This window comes from Ursus maritimus, unplaced genomic scaffold, assembly GCF_017311325.1.
Source record: "Ursus maritimus isolate PB19 unplaced genomic scaffold, ASM1731132v1 scaffold_30, whole genome shotgun sequence".
NCBI lineage: Eukaryota > Metazoa > Chordata > Mammalia > Carnivora > Ursidae > Ursus > Ursus maritimus.
The window spans coordinates 24,265,739-24,288,599 of NW_024425564.1; the positions used below are offsets into that span (position 1 = coordinate 24,265,739).

General features: G+C 41.7%; 1 protein-coding gene across 3 annotated transcripts; it reads right to left on the reverse strand.

Annotated features, from left to right (window-relative positions):
- Positions 1–1,215: 1,215 nt before the first annotated feature.
- TBC1D7 (TBC1 domain family member 7) lies at positions 1,216–22,650 on the reverse strand. 3 transcript variants are annotated; one of them, XM_008692807.2, is made up of 9 exons: positions 22,431–22,650; positions 21,668–21,740; positions 20,919–21,038; positions 19,406–19,486; positions 16,636–16,823; positions 13,002–13,139; positions 4,236–4,381; positions 2,783–2,912; positions 1,216–1,781 (listed from the first exon to the last, which is right to left on the reverse strand). In XM_008692807.2, the coding sequence occupies exons 3-9, from the start codon at positions 21,028–21,030 to the stop codon at positions 1,695–1,697; spliced, it is 882 nt and encodes a 293-aa protein (XP_008691029.1). In that variant the 5' UTR covers positions 21,031–21,038; positions 21,668–21,740; positions 22,431–22,650; the 3' UTR covers positions 1,216–1,694. The 3 variants fall into 3 exon arrangements, with proteins under 3 accessions (XP_008691029.1, XP_008691027.1, XP_008691028.1); XM_008692805.2 differs by lacking the exon at positions 21,668–21,740; XM_008692806.2 differs by lacking the exon at positions 21,668–21,740 and having other exon boundaries at positions 20,919–21,075.
- Between the last annotated feature and the right edge of the window lie 211 nt (positions 22,651–22,861).

The following is a 22,861-nucleotide window of genomic DNA, read 5'->3' on the forward strand; positions in this document are numbered from 1 at the left end:
TCAGATGGAGCTCTCTGGTTGTCTAAGAAAGAACACGCTTGATGGTATCAGACTAACTCACTTTTAAAAGAAAATCCCCACCCCCCAGTCCTTCGCCAGGAAGGTCAGACCAACCTGGGTTTGGCAGAATACTTCTGCTCCGATCCCTTCATAGGACAGTAAGAGTCTTCCCTTCAGCTCGTCTGGACCCCCCCCAAAGTTGTGAAGAGGCAAGTGTCAGCCCCCTAGGCTTCCTCCTGCCCAAGCATCCAGGCGCCCCGTTCCCCCCTCCCTCGCTCTGTGGCACGCCTGTCTTCTCCCAGAACTCAGGAGTAAGCAGGAGCACATACCTTGAAACTAACCTCTGGGTGAGAGGCTACTAATTCTTCATTTCTTCTTTCTCTGAGGTTGAGATTTACTATCACTTGACTTTATAATCTTTATTTTACTAAAAAGCTGTACTAATGATACGTGGCTCACAAATTAAATAAAAGTACAATTATATTTGTTTTAGGACTTCTCTGTGAATTTCGCATATCCCCCAAGATCAGCAAACAGCAGACAAGCGGAGCAGGAATTCCTCCTTCCGTGTTTTCTGTCTCCAGCTGGCTGGGAAGTTCTTCAGGGGCAGAGGCAATCACTGAATAAATGTAAAGCAGTAACTGTAGACAGCATTTTGCTTTAAGGAGTTTTGTTCTGGGTGTATTTTTTTGTTTTAAAAATGGAATACTCTTGGTTATGTTACTATTCCGAAGTACCAGCTGGCTTCAACAACTCTGTTCACTCTGACTTTTTTCTCAAGAGTTATTTTACACATTAGGGAGGAAAGGAATTCTCCAAATTCTAACTGCATAATTTCAGGGTCTCCCTCCTCTTCTGGGGGTGGGGTAGGGTAGAGAACCAACTCACCACTCGGGCTCCTGCATGTGTGACCACTGAACCAGTCTTGAACAAAGGGCCTCATCTCAATCACTGGTCTCAAAGCCTACAACTGTTTAATCAACACTAACCATTATGTGGCGCGACAGGGCCCAGGGCATTAGCTATTAACCTTAGCCTACCATTTCTCCCATTCCAATGCTGGGTGGCAGAGTGATCCCTAGAGCACACCCAACATTTAATGACCCATCAGGAAAAAACCATGAGTCTGGCAAGACATCTGCAAGTACTCTCTCTCCTGGTAGGTAAATTTAGACTTATTTTGTTCAATAACTTTCATTCCAACTGACACAGAAAAAAGAAAGTAAGGCTTTTATTGAAACCTATTTGGCAAGACGAAGCCTCAGAAAGTAGACAGCTTAGATTTAAACATGTACTGCGTCAACGGAGCCGAATCTGAGTTGTCAACAAAAGGAAGTTGTTCTTTATTCCAGAAATAGCCTTAGAAAGTAACGAGCATGGTGCTAATTAGAGAGGGGAAGGGCAGGCTTGCCTATCAAAGCACCTGCCCTCCGTGGCTGAACTGCTCTGAAAACAGGGAGGTATTTTCGAATAACTCTTTCACATGCTATTCAGAGTTGAACTTTGTACTTCTGTGTAACCACAAGTTGGGCTCCACAACACAACGTCACCAGGTATCTTAAATAATTTTACTGGGGAAAAAATGATGCTCTGAGCACCAAAGCAAGAGCCCTATTTTCAGTGAGTGTAGCAGGCGGTGTCCTGAGAACACACTGCTCAGGGCGGGTTGGGACACCATGCGCACGCGGGAGCCGTCAGGCTGAGTGCACTGGGGTCCCACAGTGTTTGTGCCACAAGTCGATGGCCTTGCTCACAATCGCGTCCGAGCTGTCCTGGGGAATCTGTGGACAAGCAAACCAGTCACCGTGAAATTTCGGTGTGTATAACTTCCTTGTCTCCCTCATTCGCTGCAACATAGCACTTACTGCCCCCAACCCCACAGAGTTCTCATGACTTTTCCGAAAGCGATCAAACGAAAGGCTACGGCCAGGATCTTTGTTTCACAGACCACGTTCAGGAGCTCTGGTCAGACTGCCTGGGTTTCAAGCCAGCACTTGCCCACTGTGTGCCCCTCGGCAGGTTACCTAGGCTACCTGAGTTCAGATCCCATCTCTAAAATGGGGCAAATGACAGCCTCTCTTCCCAGGGCCGTTTAGGATTACGGGGGAGACTCCGTGAAAAATACTTACAGCCACTAACAGAATGCTGAGGACTCATTTATTCACCACACGTTCACGTGGTACTTACTATTTACTGAGCCACTATTCAAATGTTAATAGTGGCCAATTAAAAAAAAAGAAAAATAGATTCTGGGTCCAGTGAAATTCATCCCGGCATAAATCTCCACCTCTCTCCTGGTTAAGGGTATTCTAAGATACACAGAGATTTAGACCTTTCCCTACACGCACTAAGTATATACTTAAGCACATGAATAAACCCAACTGGGATTCTGCCAGAGACAGTAACAGCAGAAAGGGCTTACAAAATCCCCCACAACATCAGGCTTCCTTTCCCACTAAAAAGGATTACTCGACCTCGCAGGACAGCTGTCACCTCTTCCTTTTCTCAACAAGCCTGTTGGTGGTCACATCAGGCGATAAGACTCTGGTCTTCATGCACACCATGGTAACAGTCTCACTGCTCAGACTGTCATTCCCCAAAGTGAGGTTGCAAACTATAACCCACAGACCAACTTTAAGCTAAATTTTTCCAAGGGGGAAAAAAGTGTTTCTTATAAGGTAAAAAGTATCAGAGAAAGAATGTAATGCAGTTGGAAAATCTGGCTTGCTAACCTGACTTCCTTTCTAGATTCAAAATCAAATTTAAAAAAAAGCACACTTACATTTTCCAGAAACTTTGTTATCTTCTCTGCACTGTTCAGAGCCATTACTTTTATTTTAAAGGTTAATAAAATTTCCACAGCTACAAAAACTAGGATCTTACAGGATCCACTTACAACTTTATCCCAAACCCTATAAAAAAATCAAGAGATATAATAAAATTATTTGAGTTTGAAATTTATGTTTAGCTAAACATCTCACATTATAAAATTAATTCAAATTACTCCCTTTAAGTATAAACTTCAGAGAAAAGCTATAATGAAATAATCATCAGAAAAGCAAAACACAACAAATGAGCCATTTGAAACATATTTCACACACAATCAGCACTGGAAGGGAAAAAGGAATGATCACTAAAAAGTACTTGCTCTGCAAGAAATCTACCAGACACCCACTCCCTAACGTTTCGAACCTGACATTTAAGGGAAGGAAAAGTCGTAAACCAAAGTTTGGATTTTATTAATATTGTGTAATGCTAATCTAATCATTAAATGCTAAGGAATAACAACACAGCATATGAAACGAGATCAATGCAATTTCATTTTCCAGTGGTTCAAATTCCTAAAACTTCTCCAAGAGCTTAAGGAGCTAGGGGGCGCCTGAGTGGCTCAGTGGGTCAGGCGTCTGCCTTCGGCTCAGGTCATGATCTCAGGGTCCTGGGATCAAGCCCCGCATCAGGGCTCCCTGCTCAGTAGGGGAGTCTGCTTCTCCCTCTGCCCCCTGCTCATGCTCTCTCTCACCATCTCTCTCTCTCTCAAATAAATAAATAAAATTAAAGAGCTTAAGGGGCTAGTTATTGCTCTGTAACCACTCTAGAATAACTATTCTGGTAATTCCTATACCTCTTAAAGTTGGTGTTACACTCTACGTGCTTAGCCATGTAGTGTCTTGTGATGTTCTCTGCATGCCACCTTTCTTCCCAACCACCTCATACAGTCTTGGGGCAGGGGAAGGACTCTTAAATGCCAGCAACATACGTCTGGAATGAATGAAAGCTGACAGTGAGTCTCTGATCTCTGCCTGCCTTCAGCTACTTTAAAGATGTCATGATGGAACTAAGAACAGGAAGATTTCCTCCAGATCAGGACCTACCACATTTCTGGAAAAGAAAAGCCTAGACCTGTAAAAGAAAAGCTCCTGGAGACGGTTTCAGATGTGAATATTGTACAGCATCCAACATACTGAGGGCCTTCAAGGTTTCTAATTATATATGCTAATTTTTCTAGCATCAACATTAATTTGTATTCGTGTTAGGTTAACATGACTAATATTCGAGCATTCCCAACTGTATAAATAGTAAGTAGAATCAAGTGTTGCTCTGTTGCCTGCCAGAGAAGCTGGTTTCAAATTATGGTATTGTCCTCAAGCAAATGCATACTCCAGGGACGATCACATGAAAAACCAGGACCCTCCTCTGCCTCCAGGCATTCGGCCACCTCTGAAAGCGATACTTGCCTCTGTAAACTGGATTCAGGCAAGCACCCCGCGAAGCACCTCTTGAACCAGAGATCGTAAGGAAGTCTGGACAGCGCGGAACACGTCTTCAGATGACTCAGCAAACGGCTATCTTCCAGATTCAAGTATTGTTCAAAAGCCTTTGGCTAATGATTAAACAGGAAGGGAGATTACTCGTTTCCTGTGACGTAACATTACCCGATCTTACAGCCTGCGATGAATAAGATGAATCGAACGTACATGCTGAATGCAAGTAAGTGCTAGAAAACAAAACTTCAGACTCACCCAAGTCATGGGTGACGCAAAGTTCCCAGGTCAGCACTAACCAGAGCAACCAGCAGTGTGGGACTGAGGGGTTTTCCAGGACAGGACTGGGCAAAACCAAACAGTTCTTCCCCTTAATGTTCCCCCTAACAGCAGTAACAAGGTTCCACAGCTGAAGGCAGACGTCCAAAGCAAAACTCAACTGTTCTGGGGAACTAAGAAAGGCCCACGAGACTCCTGGCTGCTCTGGAGCAGTAGATGATATACTCAGGAAAAAGGGAGAAGGGGAAAGGGTAAGACGAAAGAAACAGAGTAGGACCAAAGTGGGGAGAGGGAGTTCAGAAGAATGAGACAAAAAGAGCTGGACGTGAAAAGGGCCCACCAGTCCTAGAGCACACTGCTGCCAAGCACGACAGTGCACCATGCCGAAGAGACCCCGACAACAGAGACATCCAGAGGAGGCACTCTGTACCCCACATGCAGAAGAATTCTCGGGAGGCAGAGAAATAACGTGGGGGGAACAAAGCACCTGGTAGCCACCATGAAAGGTTAAGCAGCAGGCAACTCTAGGAGCCTGGGAGAGCTAACAAAGCTGGCTCCCAGACCAGCCAATCCGCTGGACACAAGCTGCTCTATTTAGGGTCCACTGGCCAAGAACAGCGCCTAGGGGTCCAACCCTGAAGTGTGTATTCCCTATTCAGAAAAAAATGGCATCCCGTATCACCTAAGCAAATGCAAACATTTATTTTACTAAATATCTGCATCTCGCCCAAAGAGGTAATTCATCACCCTTACAAAGTTCACTATAGCCAAACCCTATGCAACATACAGGGAATAGAGTAAATGATAATGTAATGACATAATGTCCCTGCCTTCAGGGAGCAAATAATCTGCTTGAGACAAGCATGTAATAAAGCTCTCATGGGGTAAGCACAGCATGCTGGACACACTGAGGTGGGAATCCAAACCCAGGCTTAGAAGCCACCGACTCCCAGAGAGGTGACATCTGAACAGGCTTACAAAGAATGACAGGAGCTAGCCAGGCAAACAGAGGCCCACATATTAATATCAGGCCCAGTTTTCCCTCTTTCAGGGGATCTCTAATTTTTTCTGCTTAACCAACTTTCCTACACTACTTAATAATTCCTAGAGCTTCTCAAGAACACTACACACAACTCCCCAAAACAGAAGCTTTTCTCCAAAGTACAAGTTGTCAAAAGGCTATCGTTCTCACCTTTCACCTCTAAAACCCCATCTAGAATTTTGGTTGGTTCTGCCAATGGAATGTTTTTTCACAAACTGACATGGGTGAACATACACATACACACATTTATATATTATGTCTCATAGCAAAGAAAAGCTCACCTAAAAGTCAGTACAAATAACAAGATAGATGAGAGAAAATTTTAAACTAGCTCTCCAGTACCTAGAACATTACTCGGCATAGTAAGCACCCAACATATAACCGTTAAGTAAATGAATATCATGAATTAAATGAAATGTTGAAATATGTTAATCAACATCTTGATAATCATTCAATGTACATCTTCCTGCCAGTCTTAAATTTTTCTAAATCTTTTTTCTGATTTATAATATGTTCATTATAAAAAATCTCAAAAATATAGTAAAGAATAAAGAAGGATATAAAGATCCCTTAAACTCACACTACCCAAAGATAACTACTGATAATATATAGTTGTATAGCACCCAATTGTTTTTCTGTATACATTGCACACACTTTTATTAGCTGGCCTCATATTGCATACACAGTTTAGTATCTTGCTCTTTGCACTCAACATATTGTGGGGCATTTTCCCCACAATAAACAACCTTAAACAACCTTAAAGGGTGACTATCCCTAAATCAAGAGAACTTCTAAAACCAGAGAAGAAAAAGCCAAAACCTCAAAAGAAAAAAATATAAATGACTCTCACTCTTAAGAAAGATGCTCAACCTCGGTATTTAAAAAAAAAAGGCACCTGGGTGGCACAGCGGTTAAGCGTCTGCATTCGGCTCAGGGCATGATCCCGGCGTTCTGGGATCGAGCCCCACATCAGGCTCCTCCGCTATGAGCCTGCTTCTTCCTCTCCCACTCCCCCTGCTTTGTGTTCCCTCTCTCACTGGCTGTCTCTCTCTCTGTCAAATAAATAAATAAAATATAAAATAAATAAATAAATAAATAAATAAATAAATAAATAAATAAATAAATAGAAAACCCAAAACTACACTGAGGTATCACCTCTAGTAATCACATGACTGTGTATTTACCCAAAAAATATAAAAACACTAATTCAAAGAGATACATACACCCCAATGTTTACTACAGCATTATCTACAATAACCGAACTATGGAAACAGCCCAAGTGTTCGCCAACTGATGAATGGATAAAGAAGATGTGACATATATACCCAATGGAATATTACTCAGACATAAAAAAAGAATGAAATCTTGCCGTTTGCATTGACGTGGATGGAGCTAGAGGGTATGATGCAAGTGAAATAAGTCAGAGAAAGGCAAATACCATATGATCCCAGTCATATGTGGAATTTAAGAAACAAAACAGATATGGGACGCCTGGGTGGCTCAGTCAGTTAAGTGTCTGCCTTTGGCTCAGGTCATGATCCCAGGGTCCTGGAATCCCCCTGCTCAGTGGGAAGCCTGCTTCTCCCTCTTCCTCTGCAGCTCCCCCTGCTTGTGCTCTGTCAAACAAATAATATATTAAAAAACAAAACAAAAAACCAGAGAACACAGGGGGAAGGAAAAAGAGAGGGAGGCAAATAACGAAACAGAATCTTAACTCCAGAGAACTGATGGTTCCGAAAGGGGAGGTGGGGCAGTGGGTGGGTGAAATAGGCAGTAGAGATTAAGAGTACACGTACCATGAGGAGCCCTGAGTAACATACAGAACTGCTGAATCACTATGTTGTACACCGGAAACTAACAGAACACTGTATGTGAACTATACTAGAATTAAAATTTTTTAAAATCAATGAAAAAAATTTCACCCTTAAAAAAAAAAGCTATACTGAAGTATCATCTATCTCTCAGCTATCAGACTGGTGAAAATGACACACCATGTTGGCAAGGGGGACTGCAGGGAAATGCATTCTCATTCACTGGTCATGAGAATGAGGTCTATGAAGGGGAATTTGGAAATATCTAACAAAATAACATATGCCTCTACCCTTTGATCCAGTCAACCTATTTCTAGGAAACATATCCTCCAAATATACTGGTAAATAAGTGAAAAGGTATATCCACAAAGCTATTTATCCGTAACACCGTGTATAATAATAAAAGACTGGAAACATCCTAAGTGGCCAATAGAGAACAGGTCAAATAAACGAAAGTATATATACACGGTGGAATAATATGAAGCTGTGAAAAGGAATAAGGAATGTCTCTGTATACAGTTGACCCTTGAACAACATGAAGTTTGAACTACGTGGGTCCACTGACACATAAATGTGTTTTAAATAAATACATGTACAGTATTATAAATGTATATTTTTTCCTTATGATTTTCTTGATAACATTTTTTCTTTAGTTTCCTTTATTGTGAGAATACAGTATATAATACATATAACATACAAAATACATAGTTGTGTTAATAGACTGTTTATGTTCTTGGTAAGGCTTCCAGTCAACAGTAGGCTACAGTAGTTAAGTTTCTAGGGAGTCAAAAGTTATACATGATTTTCAACTGTGTGGAGGCTTAGTGCCCCTAACCTCAGCATTGTTCAAGGGTCAACTGTACATATGCCATGATTTCTAGCATATATCAGGTGAAAACAGCAAGGTAGAGAAAAATGTGTATCATATGCTACTACTAAATCTAAGAAAGATAGTACATATAAATACATATGTATAAACACTTTTTTTTAGTGGAGAGAATATTTACATTGCCTGAAAATTTTAGCATACAGCAAATGATGGATGAGATTATAATTATATTTTAACTGCTAAACTTTTAGGCTATTTCTAATATTTCCATGACCCTCGAATTCTTAGTTTATGAAGAAAAGAAAACATACCTCATCAACAGAAGGCAAAACCTGACAAACAAGAGACTTAACCACTGAGAGGAATTTATATTGAACTTAGGAAGAGGCTGTTAATAGTGTTTATTTAAAAAACAAAACAAACCAAAAAAAGTCTCTTTAGGATAGCTTTTAAAAAGCAGAGCGATGGCAATGAAAGAAAGTTCACTTACTTTAATGATTAAACACAATTAAGCCTGAGATGGCTTAAGTATGGTCTGCTCTGGAAAGAGATTAACCAGAGAGGCCGTCCAGGTCACACACTGAAGTTAGAGTCTATTCTCCTTGCCAAAGACAGGCCTCGTCAAAGAGCAACATTTCCTAAAGCTTGTAAAGAGAAGAGAAGCTGTGATGTAACCCTATCAATCAGAATATTACGACGTAATAAATGTGTCATCACCAGATAGAGTCTCATCTTCTTGTCATGCCAAAAACCCATCACTGCCCATTACATGTACATTTCCCTAGGATGATAAAACAAGCTATGCTTTGTGATAACCAATTTAGTTGGTAAAACCACAAAAACTTGAAAATGATAGATAAGATTATAAAAACTCTACTTTAACAGGAAGATAGGAAGAAAAGATCCACTAACCACAGTAATAAAAATTTTATGAGAAACTCAGCACAGTTTAAAAGAGAAAAATCCACGTAAATCACTAAGTCAAATAGCAACACAAAGGTATTTTAACTTTTCTTACACATTCTGAAGAACTTAAAAAAAAAAACTTCCTATTTAAAACTATGTGTTGAGTACTATAACGTACATATTAAGATAAACCTCTTTTTCGAAGATGAAGAAATTAAGGTTTAGAGGGCATTTAATATCTTGCTGATTCAAAATTCATTTCTAAAAAGAAACTGGAGTCCAAGCAAAGCCAACGCACTTTTGAAACAGAACAACAATATGAAGGAATTTTCCCTACCAGCTACCAAAACATATGAGGAAGCTATATTAAATAAATCATATGGTATTGGCCCAGGAATAGACAAACAGCTTGATGGGGTAAAAAGTCCAGAAAGAGATACAAATATATACAGAAATCTAGCATATGATAAAGGTGGCATTTCAAATCTGTGAAAAAAAAAAAAAAAAGAATGAACCGACAGATTGCTAAGTGGTAGGTAGTTCTACTGCTTACTAACTGTGTGACCTTGGGCAAGTTACTTAACTGCTCTGTGCTTCAGTTTCCTCGTCTATAAAAACAGGGAGGTGTGTTAAAGTCAAGTTTTCACTAATAATGTAAACTGCCTGGCATGAAGCACGAGCTTAATAAAAGGGGAAGAGGAGGAGGCTGACTGAAGGTTTACTGCAGTTAACAGCAAAGAAACAAGGTCAAACCTGTGTCAATACCAATCACAAACACAAATCCCTCACAAATTAAAGGACTCAATTTTAAAATGTTTCAATATAGAGGCACCTGGGGGCTCAGTCAGTTAAGCCTTTGACTCTTGATTTCAGCTCAGGTCATGATCTCAGGGGTCGTGAGATGGAGCTCCACATCGGGCTCCGAGCTGGGTGTGGAGTCCGCTTAAGACGCTCTCTCTCTCTCTCCCTCTGCCCCTCTTACCCCACCCCCACTCCTGCTTGCTTGAGTGCACTCTCTCTTCCTCTAAAAAAATGTTTTAAAAACATATTAAAAAAATAAATAAAATGTTTAATATTTTTACAAGTTAGAGAAAAGCTTTTAAAAAAACTTTTTTTTAATCTTAGAGTTAGAAAGGGTTTCCTAAATAAGATACAAAAAGCAAACTATTGACAGATCTGATTATATCAAAACTTTAAAAGTCTCTATAAACAGGGAGAAAAGATTGTCAGCATATTAACACAGGATTAGTATCCAAGGTATATCAATAACTCCTACAAATAAAAAAGAGGCAAACAAAATAGAGAGGTGGACAAATACAAATGACCAATAAGCATATGCAAAGCTGCTCAGCTTCCCTAGAAAATGAGGATATGTAAATTAAAATGAGATACCATTTTCATTATCAGATTAACAAAAATTTAAGAAACTGAAACTATCGAGTACTGGCAATGGAGTGGAAAATAGAAAATCTTATCTCTTGGGGGAAGGAAAATCAGTATGCCTTCCGGGTGAGCAGCCTGGCAATTAAAAACTTTAAATACATCTCTCTTTCAACTGAGCAGTCCCCTTACAGGCACCTGCCCTACAGAAACACTCACATATATAAAAGACTCATGTAGAAGGGCATGCGGACTGTCAACATGGATCTGTTATATTAAAACATGGCAAAATTCTTAAAATGAAATAATATGAACACATTTTTAAGAGGAAAAAAAAAGTGGTTCTAAATGAGTGGCTCTCAACCCTAGAAACACTTCAGAATCACCTGCAGCTTTTAAAAAAATAGAATTCTGCCCCCCCCAACCCCGCTCCCCACCCCAGAGATTCTGACTTAATGGGTTTGGGTGAGGAAAAGCACTGATAATTTTTTAAAAGCTCCCAGGTAACAAACTGAGGGCTTCAGAGGGGAAGGGAGTGGGGGAATGGGATAGGCTGGTGATGGGTATTAAGGAGGGCACGTATTGCATGGTGCACTGGGTGTTATACGCAAGTAATGAATCATGGAACTTTACATCGAAAACTAGGGATGTACTGCATGGTGACTAAAAAAAAAAAAAGCTCCCAAGTGGTTCTAACAGGAAGTCAGCGCTGAACACTACTGATCTGCACTGACTTGAAGAGCACTCCAAGACATTAGGTTTAAAAAAAAATTGTAGAGCCATATGAACGATATCATATTTATGTGATTTTTTAAAGTTATATATATAAAAAAATATGAATCATTATATGCATATGTGTGTGTGTGTATAGATGCACGTGTGTATATATGTCTATACCTGTGCATGTGGATGGATTCCATCCAACCTAATGTATACAAACAGTCTAGGATACACACCCAGCTAATGACAATGTTTACTTCTCAGAAAGTGGGGAATGATGAGGTACAGATCTATGGGAACACTGGATTCATCCAGATTAATACTTCAAGAACATACTTATTACTTGTGTTATCAAAAATAAAGAATTCTTTAAACATAAACTAGCAAAATGCTATGGAATTTACTTCAACACTAAATAAGAAAAGCAAATTACATCATGGTATAATCTGGACCTCTTGATTTAATTAAACGAGTAACATTATGCTTCCATCACCATGCTTGTTTTTATTGAAATTAACTAAGTGGATTAAATTTTAAATTCTGAAAATCAAATTTTATGTAATTGAACTCTATAAAACACTCTTGTAACAGTGCTCTACCAAGCTAAAGGGTCTTCTTGCCAACTGCCCTGATGACTGCAGTCAGCACAGTGATCCTCAGGGCCCCATCAACCTTCCTCAGCAGCCCTCGGCTGGCCCTGAAACCACTCTCAGTTACTGCTTTCAACAGGATTTCCAAATGAAACAACTTGATGATTTAAGAAAAAAGACATTCATTTTTAAATGAGAGGAATAAAGGAAAAAACCTGCAAAAACAGAATGGCAAAGAACCACTGGCTTATGTGGAGGAAGCAAGTGCTGAGCCACTCTCTGGACTCCCGAGTCCGAGCACAGCAGCCGGCCAGCAGCTGCCTCCCTCATCGCCATTCACCTCTCCTTCTTCACTAACAGAACCCAAGTTTAACAGATCACAATATGCCTGGCTGAAACAAAACAAAACAAACAAACAAACAAAAAACCACCACATTTCCCAGCCTCTGCTGTAGTCAGAGGTGGTCAGGTGCCACGGTCCTGCCACTAACAGATACGCAGAAGCAAAGTCTGTCCAAGGGAGACAGACTTGACTGGCTGCTCCTTCTACTCCCTCGCTTTTGTCTTCGCCCTTCCCTCCCTACCTGCCTAGAACACAGAGGTCATGGCTGTCACTCCAGCATCCAGCTGTGAGCAAAAGAGGAAGGAGCACACCTAACAATGCTGGACCAAAGGGACAGGAGCCTGGGTCCCCGCCAATATGGCACTGTGGCACTAGCTCTGGCCTGCCTTACCTCTAGACTTCTGGTTACGTGAGAGAAAAATATAAAGCTTCAGGTAGTTGGGCTTTCCGTTATATGCCGCCAAATTCAAACCTTAATGAATTCAGAGAGGCAATTCTCGATAAAGCCAGTAGATTCTAGACCAGGATAAGGAACAGAAAAGAGCAGGGGCTGCCAACTACGGCGTGCAGCAGGCCAAACCCAGCCACGACCATGCCTGCATGCGTTGTCAATGGCCGCTCCCATGCAACAACAGCAGAGCTGAGTGTTTGCAAGAGAGACACAGACCATCCGGCCCATCAACCTGGAAATATTTACTACTCGATCTTTTATGGAAAACATTTGTTGGCTCCTACTACAGAGGGTCCACTCATAATTGTAGCAGCACCAGGAAGTAAAGATATTTCCCCAGTACCACTACTCACCCCTACCCCACAAGAGCCAGAAAACCATCCCTTACCAGCTGGGGTAAAGACTCCCGGTATTTGTTATTTAATTGGTTCACGAAGCATCGGATGATCCAGTAACAGTCGACACTATCCTCTACCATCTCTTCCACGGCTTTGGCAATGGCAAGAAATACTTCATCTTCCGGCTCCTGAAAGATTAATAATAAATCTCTGGTAAAGGGAGGGAGCCAGCAGAAGAGAGGAATACATATTTCTCTCATAGAAATGAAACCTTACCCCCTAACTTTTGAAGAGGCTGCATTAATAAATCAAAGTGGAACCAAAAAGCACACAGTCCACCACTAAACAGAAGACCAGGTGGAGATAAGGATGGGTAACCAAAGAAATCTATGTGGATCAGTGGTGCTTACGACTGTCCAGGTTTCAGACTGAGCACTCAGAGATTTTTCCACCTTTTAACATTAAAGGTAATCAAAGAAAACATAAATCATAAGCAAGGTGCTGACTCTCTCCAACCGAAAGTATTCCCAGGGCTAGAAGAGAATTTCTTTCAAAAGGATGTGATAAACATCACAAATACTTGGAGACATTTGTTAATACAGTAATTTACAAAAGTTCAATGACTCCAAAGGGACTAACAAAGCATCTTAAAAAAAAATAAATTAAATAAAGCATTTTCTTTATTTCAAAACATTCATACATACCTTTAGAATTTTAAGCACCTTTAAGCACCTAGTAAGTTAAAATGTCCCTAGAATCAGAATTTTAGGAATCAGAAGAATGGCATTTCTCAAACCTTATGTCAACACTGAGAATATGAACATAAACCCTCAAGTAAATGTTAACAAAGTAATCTTATAAAAACTAGAATCTACCTGAAAATCTATTCTGTTTTCACACACTGTATCCCACACAAAATTACATTTTCATGGGCCCTGGGTGGTTCAGTCAGTTAAGCGCCCAATTCTTGATATACGCTCAGGACATGATCTCAAGATCACAGGATCGAGCCCCACATCAGGTGTGGAGCCTGCTTGGGATTCTCTCCCTCTCCCTCTGCTCCTCCCCCAGCTCATGCACGTGTGCACATGCACATGCTCTCTCTCTTTAAAAAAATTACATTTTCATCTAGGATTTAACAGCCGAAGGACTTAAGTGTAAAAAAAGAAACAAAAAGTATCTATTCCCCTTAAAAGCCCCAAGTTATATCAAAATTCCTATTTTAAAAAAGCATTTCATTTTAGGCCTCCTTTCAACCTCAATATTCTATAAAATGTCCAAGAGTAACGGAATCACAATAGCAAACAAACTGAGGGTTGCTGGAGGGGAGGGGGCGGGGGGATGGAGTAACTGGGTGATGGGCATTAAGGAGGGCACTTCATGTGATGAGCACTGGGGGTTATATGCAACTGATGAATCACTGAATTCTATCCCTGAAACCAATAATACACCATATGTTAATTAAATTCAAATAAAAATTTAAAAAAACAGAGTAACAGAATCACAGAAAATATATTTTTCTAAACATGAATTAATGTATCAGAGGAAGAGAGAGAAGGAAGAAAAGGGAAAGACAGTCTCCTTTCTTGGACTCCCACCCTATGCTGGGCACCGTGCAGGGCGCTCCTGAACGTGCCATCTCACAGGCTCCAGGACAGTGTGAGAGGCACGAAAGAGAACCAACGTCCTTGACTATGTTCCCAGCCCTGTGTCGAGGGCTGTCACACACTCTACTAGATAGTAATACTAATGAAGCTGAGTGGGGCTTGATGACTGGGGAGATGTGGGGTGGCAGAGTCAAAACCAACACTTTGATGGCACGTTTGCCCAAGGCCACAGTGAAGGTGTCTGGGCTTGGAGCACAGGCAAGCTAAGTAGGGATGAGGTAAAACCATAACCTTCATTTAGGTATCTTGAACTAATAGATAATCTAACCTAATACATAATTTAAGAACTTGCAGAGTCTACCAAGTTCGCTCTGCCAGAGAAAAGCAAAACTTACAGAAGTTTGTTAAGACTTCCAATTATTTTCAGGGCCATTCTCTCTTGATAAACTTAATACGAGAGGACAACCTCAGGTCTGTCCATGGGAGCCACATCATTCACTTCAAAAGAAAGAACAAGCCAAAACTCAAAGTGCTACAGGGATAGGTTGCAAATTGCAATTAAAAAATAAGTTTCAGGGTGCCTGGGTGGCTCAGGTCATGGTCTCAGGGTCCTGGGATGGAGCCCCATGCCGGGCTCCCTGCTCAATAGGAAGGCTGCCTCTCCCTCTCCCTCTGTCCCTCCCCAAGTCTTATGCTCTCTCTCTCAGATAAAGTCTTTAAAAGAAAAAAAAGTTTTATAGAAATAGCACAGCTTGCAGGCAAATACTAATTTTGAGCAATCGCTGTTTTAGCCAAATGCACAAAAAGTTAAAATGCCTAAAACGAACTTCCAATTACATTAAAATAGCCAAAGCCCAAGAGCTATAATCATTCCTTTGCCTGAACTTTCCCTCTTTCCCCTTTATGAACAACAAGTAACTAGAGTTAAGGGTTTGTCGAAGACAGAAGTTTAAAAACAGGTTGGGGGTCTGCTGGGCTGAGGCTGAGGAGGGTCAAGACGAAGGAGGCAGCCCATTGGGCCTGCAGGCAAGGGCCAAGAGGTAGCTGGCAATACTGCTTGCAACCAGAGGAATGAGCAAAGAAGTAACTGTACTAAGGGGAGCCTTTTCATATTTGCCCTTGTCAGACAAGAAAATGCAAACACAGAAGGGTAAAGGTGAGAAGAACTTGCGGTGCTGGACTGGGATCAGAGGTATCAGTGTGAACTGAGGCTTTTTCATATTCAGAGACAGACATATAAACATACATAGGTGAGTGTGACTGTGTGTACATGATTCTATGTAGTTATAGAACGTGTGTATATTTCCTAGCTCTGCCGACTGACAGGCCCTAGAAGCAACACCACACTGGAAACAACATGCACATCTAGTGTCCTGTTCTTGGTTTCTAGATACCACGTTTTCTTCAAAACAGAAACGGCTGATTTTAGGATTGGGGTAGAAAAAGTACAAGATGGGCTTGGAGTATTTTTTGTGCCAGAAAATAAGGAAATGTTCATTGATGGGAACTTGTTATAAAGACACAGACAGAGGAGAGGGGCGCCTGGGTAGCACAACGGTTAAGCGTCTGCCTTCGGCTCAGGGCGTGATCCCGGCGTTATGGGATCGAGCCCCACATCAGGCTCCTCCACTATGAGCCTGCTTCTTCCTCTCCCACTCCCCCTGCTTGTGTTCCCTCTCTCGCTGGCTGTCTCTATCTCTGTCAAATAAATAAATAAATAATCTTAAATTTAAAAAAATAAAAAATAAATAAAAAAATAAAGACACAGACAGAGGAGAGCCACTGAATGTTTCTAAAGCGGGGCGCTTGGGTGGCTCAGTTGGTTAAGCATCTGGCTTCGGCTCAGGTCATGATCCCAGGGTCCTGGGACTGTGTCCTGCATTGGGCTCCCTGCTCAGCAGGGGAGTCTGCTTCTCCCTCCGCTTGCTGCTCCCCCTGCTGTGCTCTCTCTCAAATAAATCAGTAAAGTCTTTAAAAAAAAGAAAAAAGAAAAAAAGAAAGTTTCTAAGGCAGTCAAAGGCCAGTAGGATGGGACAGTCTAGAGTTGAACTAAGTGTCAAACTAAAGTACCACTAACCAGTGGGAAGGAGGGACTTCGAGGCAACTTCCCAGACTCCAGCTGATACATGCGGAGATAGACTTCAACCTGAGGTGTGGCATCGCTGACAAAGCGAACAACTTTCAGGGCATGAAGGACATCACAGTACTGCTCCTTGCGATACATCATCACCTGGGCGTGGGATTCGTGGTGCGGAGGCAGGATCCCTATACAGAGACCAAGGGGAAAAAAGAATGGGCAAAATACTGAGACACAGACCCAAACCCCTCTATGACAGAGAACCAAGTGAGAAGCTGCCCATCATGATTAGACTGGAATCACACAGATATTTAGTTACCATACAGATTCTGTTCTACAAATTCTGTCTATAAAACAATCTTAAATTTAAAGTACTATCAATATTTGAATGCCAACTGCATCACTGACATGTAGGAGAAATGAAAGGGCATCATAAAGCCCTTGAATAAGTGTGCCCCTAAACAAGACCGTAACCATCAATTATCACAATGATTTCATTCATTCTGGTTGTCGGCCTGGGGCCTCCCTCAGCTCCTACAGACGTATCTCCAGGTTTTGCACTTGGCCCCTGCTACGGACTAAATTGTTTCCCCCCAAAATTCATATACTAAAGCCCCAACCCCAATGAAACTGTAAGTGGAGATAGGGCCGATAAGGAGTGATTAAGGCTAACTGAGGTGGTAATCCAACAGAGATGGTGCCCTTCTAAGAAAAGGAAGACATCCCAGAGTTTGCGCTCTGCCATGTGGGGACAGTGTGGGAAGGTGACCAGCTACAAGCTAAGAAGGGAGGCCTACAGCACCAACAACCAAACCAGCCAGCACCCTGATCCTGGATTTCTCAGCCTCCAGAACCGTGCAGATATAAACTGTTATTTAAGCTGCCCGGTCCGTGGTATTCAGTGATGGCTGCCCGAGTTAACAATACAGGCCTCTCATCTCAGAGCCACCAACAACTCAACAAATCCTTCCCCTCCCCAACAAGCAAACTTGCTCACAAAGTAGCCTAGCTTCAGGACCACAGAAATCTCTAATTTTCACTGATGAAGCCACCTTACATTACATTTTGATGCCGTTCTATGCTCATTAACCCATTTAAACATGTCTACCCGTGAGGCTTTGGGGCAAAAACCTATCTTTTTTACAAGCAAATGGCATGGAAAAAGCCTAGTGGACTACACTAAAATGTCCTCCAAATCTGGGCTAATAAAGATTAAACAGCTGTACTTCAACCCTCCTCATACTATTAGAGGTAGCACAGTGCTTCCCACATTGAGCCTCAAAGAAAGAGCTAGTTCTAAAAAGCTTCTTTCCGATATTTACCTAAAATGTATCAGGAAGCGGGCCTGACAAGGTCCCTGAGTAATCAACACCTGTGCTGGGAAGAGTGAGCTTGTCTCCTACACAGCATGGCAGCTCCAAATCTCCAGTGTCTTTACCACAAAATAACAACAAAGACTTACCTGATAAAGACAAGTGGGAAAAACAGAGGTGATGAACGACTCCTGGCACTCACAAAGTGTCACAAATTACAACTGTACATCTCCCAAGAATCCACTGGTATTATTAACTCATAAGACACATAGCATTTCCCAGTAAAAATAGACAGTACCGACAATATCACCTAAAAGGCATCCCTGGATGGCATTTATTTTGACAGCCGCCAGAAACACCTGGATTTAAGGAAAAAATGCTCAGGGAAAAACTAAAATAGTTGATACTGTTCTCTAGACATTACCTGGATGGTGGCCCACCAGAAACACAAGTGCACAAAGACTGCTGGGACCCACAACAGAAAAAGGCATCATACAGTGCTTTCTAATATGGGCGGTATTCCCTCACTGCCTCCACATTAATCAGACTGAGGACTGCAGATTTCTCAAGTCCTGGAAATACATTTTGGAAAGAAAATGAGGTCTGTCTATCCTACTTCAAATGGGCTCTTACCAACCTAAGCTCAAATCCTAGCTCTGCCACTTACAGAGCCTGCAGTCTTTGTCCCCGTCTGTAAAACTGGGATATTCATGCCTACCTCACAGGAGAATTCTAGATCACTCTCATTTTTTTTTTTTTTTAAAGAAAGGAGAATGGTGATGGATGGATGTTATATGCATCAGCAGGCACAGCACAGAAAAAAAAAATCCTTGACTCAAAAGGGATGCTGCCAGTCACTGTGGCACCTAATACACTTTTTCTTCCACAGAAACTGAGCAGGTTCATTTCTTCTTCTCCTTCAGCCACTCATCACTGAAATGTATCCATTTGTGCTTCTCAGAAGTAAAAACTCTTCCGTTTCTTTCTGACTCTGAGAGCACTCATTGGGAAGTCAGACCTCTGCAGCTGGGAATCACAGAGATCATAAACTGAGAGCTATGGCCTCAGAGTTAATTTAGCTCAGTATCCTCACTTTACAGGTGCAAAAACGGAGGCCTAGCAGGGTCTTCCTCAGGGTTACTCAGGTGATGGTAAAACCTAGACCAGTTCCTTCCCCAATACAATGCTCTTTCCACACCTAGTTTCGGGACACATGTTACTTTCTCTTCTATCATGACTAAATTGACACTCTTAGAGTCACATTTAACGTACCGCTGCTGAAGTCACCTACTTAAACAAACTGCTTTCACAGTGAGCGGTACATCAGTCTCCTGAGAGCAGATCCATCGTGCAGTAAAGAGCCTTACAAAATCCTCTTGTTTCTGACCGATAAGATGATGCATATCCCCTCACTCAACACTTTTAAAGATAAACTTTCCAACTGTTGGGTCTCATACCTAGAAGCACCTTCCATACCAGCGCACGGTACATGGATGGGAGAGGGAACCTCTGACTAAAAGTACAAAGTTTCTCGATATCTAGAGGAAGGAAAAAAAAAAAAACAGTTAGAAGCTTTTTATGCTGATCACATGAAAGTGCATTTCATTTTTTTCAAAAATTAGAGTAACATTTCCTCAGAAGAATTCTACTCTCGTCAGTAGATCTAGGAAAGGCAATGCTGGTCTGATTTCTAGCCCAGGTGTTCCACCAACTAGCTATTTAAAAACAATCAGTGCTTCACGGCGTAGGTGAAGCATTTTGCATATGTTACTACATTCCCTACAACATCAGCGGTAGTTACTGTTTATAGAATTTATTTCACTTAACCCATACTGCAAGTTTGTTGGGCGCAGAAATTGGGGCGCCTGGGTGGCTCAGTCGGTTAAGCATCCAATTCTTGATTTCAGCGTAGGGTGTGAACTCAGGTCGTGGGATCAAGACCGTGTTGGGCTCCCTGCTCAGCCGGGAGTCTGCTTCTCCCTCTCCCTCTCCCTCTCCCCCTCCCCCTCCTCCTCCTCCTCTCTCTCTCTCTCTCTCTCTCAAATAAATAGATTTCTCTTTTAAAAAAAAAAAATGCAGATGGGGTGCCTGGGTGGCTCAGGTGGTTAAGCATCTGCCTTCGGCTCAGGTCATGATCTCCAGGTCCTGGGATCGAAACTAGAGTCGGGCTCCCTGCTCCATGGAGAGCCTGCTTCTGCCTCTCCCTCTGCCCCTCCCCCTGCTTGTGCTCCCTCTGTCTCTGACAAAAAAATAAAATCTTTAAAAAAAATAAATAAAAATAAAAATAAAATATTTTTTAAAATGCAGAAACTGAAGCTCAAAGCAGTTAAGTGACTTAAGTTAGTATAGCTAGTGAGTGTCACAGTCAGCCCTCAAATCTCTCCATTTTTCAATAATCCACAATCAACTGTCCTGGACCTCAGATCCCCCTACTTGTCAAATGAGAATAATTCCAGACATACTTAAAACACAGACTGTCTAGTGAGGATCAAAGATCAGGTGGGATATGGTTTTGAAATTTTAAAAGCATTCTACAGAGTACCATTTTTACCTATGGTTCAGTTTATTTTACTCTAGTCAACAGAACAGACCTTATTATTACTACAAAGAAACTAAAATGTCAATACATAATGTAGGCTCGGTATTTCCATAGAAGAAAAATCATGGCTAAGAGTTGTGAATTTACCCAGAAGCTAGTAACACCTCTGAAAACCGAGGAAAGGAAACATATGGAAAATATGAGAAAAAAACATCATTGATTTCTTGAGACCTTTCAAAGGCATCTGACTTGGCCTCGGCAAAATATAAGCTTGAAAAATCCATAACTTCTCCTGAAACACACTATTCACCTGTTATCCTATCACTAAATAATACAGCAGGTAACAAATACTTCTGAATGTCTTTTAAGAGCCTTTCTTTCAGGACAGCTGGGATGACTAAAACCCGATAACTTTAGCTTGTAAAACTCACCCAGCCGGTCATCTTTTAGGAGAATTTCCAATGATTTCTTTTCTTCAACTCCACGAAACCCCACTTTCTCATAATATACTGAACGGAAGTTTCTCTGAGAGTCCTCAGTCATGTTTCATTCTTGGAGGAGAAAGAGCACGGAAGGAGAAAGAGTGAGCTTAAAAACAAAGAATGAAGAATTGGGAACTTTTCCAATGATTTTCTGCAACTTCCCCCATGAATTCGATATACTGAAATAAACTGGCTGCCCTTGCATAGGACTCAATATTAAATATCTCCTTTTAAACAACTAACACCACCTCACCTATGTTCCTTGGCCAAAAACCAAGACATAAAACTAAAGTCCTCTGAGCCGTTAAAATAGATTTCACAAGGTGCAGGCACTAGGGTTCCTACTTATGGGAGTTCCTAGCCATTACACATGTTCAAAGAAAAAAATTAGTGAAATATGAAGATGGAGAAGATGTCATGTAAAAGGGGTTACCAAACAGTATCCACTAGGATTCTTTTTGTTTTACAGATATTATGCATTAAAAAATTGGACTATATTCTAAAATGTTGGCAATGAGTTATCTTTAGGTAGTAGGATTCTCAGTGATTTAAATCTTTCTTTTGCTTAGCCATATTTTTTGAATGGGCACTTTGTAAAATGAAAAACTAAGCTATAAAGTAAAAAGCCACACGTTTCTCACTTAGTTTTCTTTTAAAGACAATACTATCAAATGCAATTACCAAAATTCAGAACTCACCACAGATTAACAGCACTAAACTGTAAACCAGAAGAGGCCCAGGAGTGTAGCCTATTGACAAGTGATGCCACAGCTGGAGACAGAATAACGACTTAAAATCTGGCATCAGAATTCAAAAAGTTCAGCTTCTCAGGTTCTTTCACAATAAACGTTCATAAGACTGACAGCAGGTCATCAGGAAAAGGTCAAACTGGGTTGGCATTTTTAAGAATAAAATGAATGTAACACATTTTTCAGGAAGTACTGCACTGCCTGACTCAAATGCTTAAAACGTCGACGCAAAAAAAACATATATATATATATACACGCATACATGTACACATATATACACATATGTATTATATTAATATATATGTATAGATATAATCCTCAGGTTTAGAAATCCTGAGAAGTTCCAGACAGCCACGTTCTTATTGAAAAGATAGGCTCTGAGCCCCTTCAGTCACAGGAAAGAAGAGGAATCGTTTCAAATGACAAATTCTAAAGGGTTCTGAGCTTTGGGGACCAAATGCTTTTTTAAAAAACAAAATTACAAAGGACTAAAACACTAAATGAGCTCGGGATTCATTTAAAAACAGCATCCGAACAGCTGCAGGGTGATGCGGTGCCCATTGCCTAAAAACGCCATTCTCGGATTGCACTACAGCGGCATACAGGTCCTGGAGAAAATACTGTTGACACTTCGGCCCGAGCGTCCACTTCAGGAAATGCAAACACACCCTGGTTTGAGACCCCAGGTCCCCTTCTCCCTATTATGCTTCACCTCTAGAAGTGGAAACCACACCCGGGTTGAGACTAAGTGGTCCGGGGGAGGCAGCGGAAACCAGGCCCAGCGCGCTGACCGGCCGGCGGGCAGACGGGCGACGCAAGGGCCGCCGAGGACACGAAAGCGCCCCACGGTGGCCCCCGCTGTGGTGAGAGGTGGCCGGACACCCGCGCCCGGCAGGGCAGCGACCGGAAGAAGCCGCCGGCGCCGCTGTCGTCGCCGGACGTGACGTCAGTACCCGCCCGAGGGGCGGTGTCGAGACTGCGCGTGCGTACTGAGCATGCGCAAAAGCTCCACTCTCGCTCGGAGACCTGGACGCTTGAAAGAGCAGAAAGCCTCTCCCGTGCGAGGTTCAAGGTTGTCTTATCGCGGCGCCAGCCTCTGGCTTCCGTCCTCTAGCTCCTCCGGCCCACACCTGGTCCGGAGAA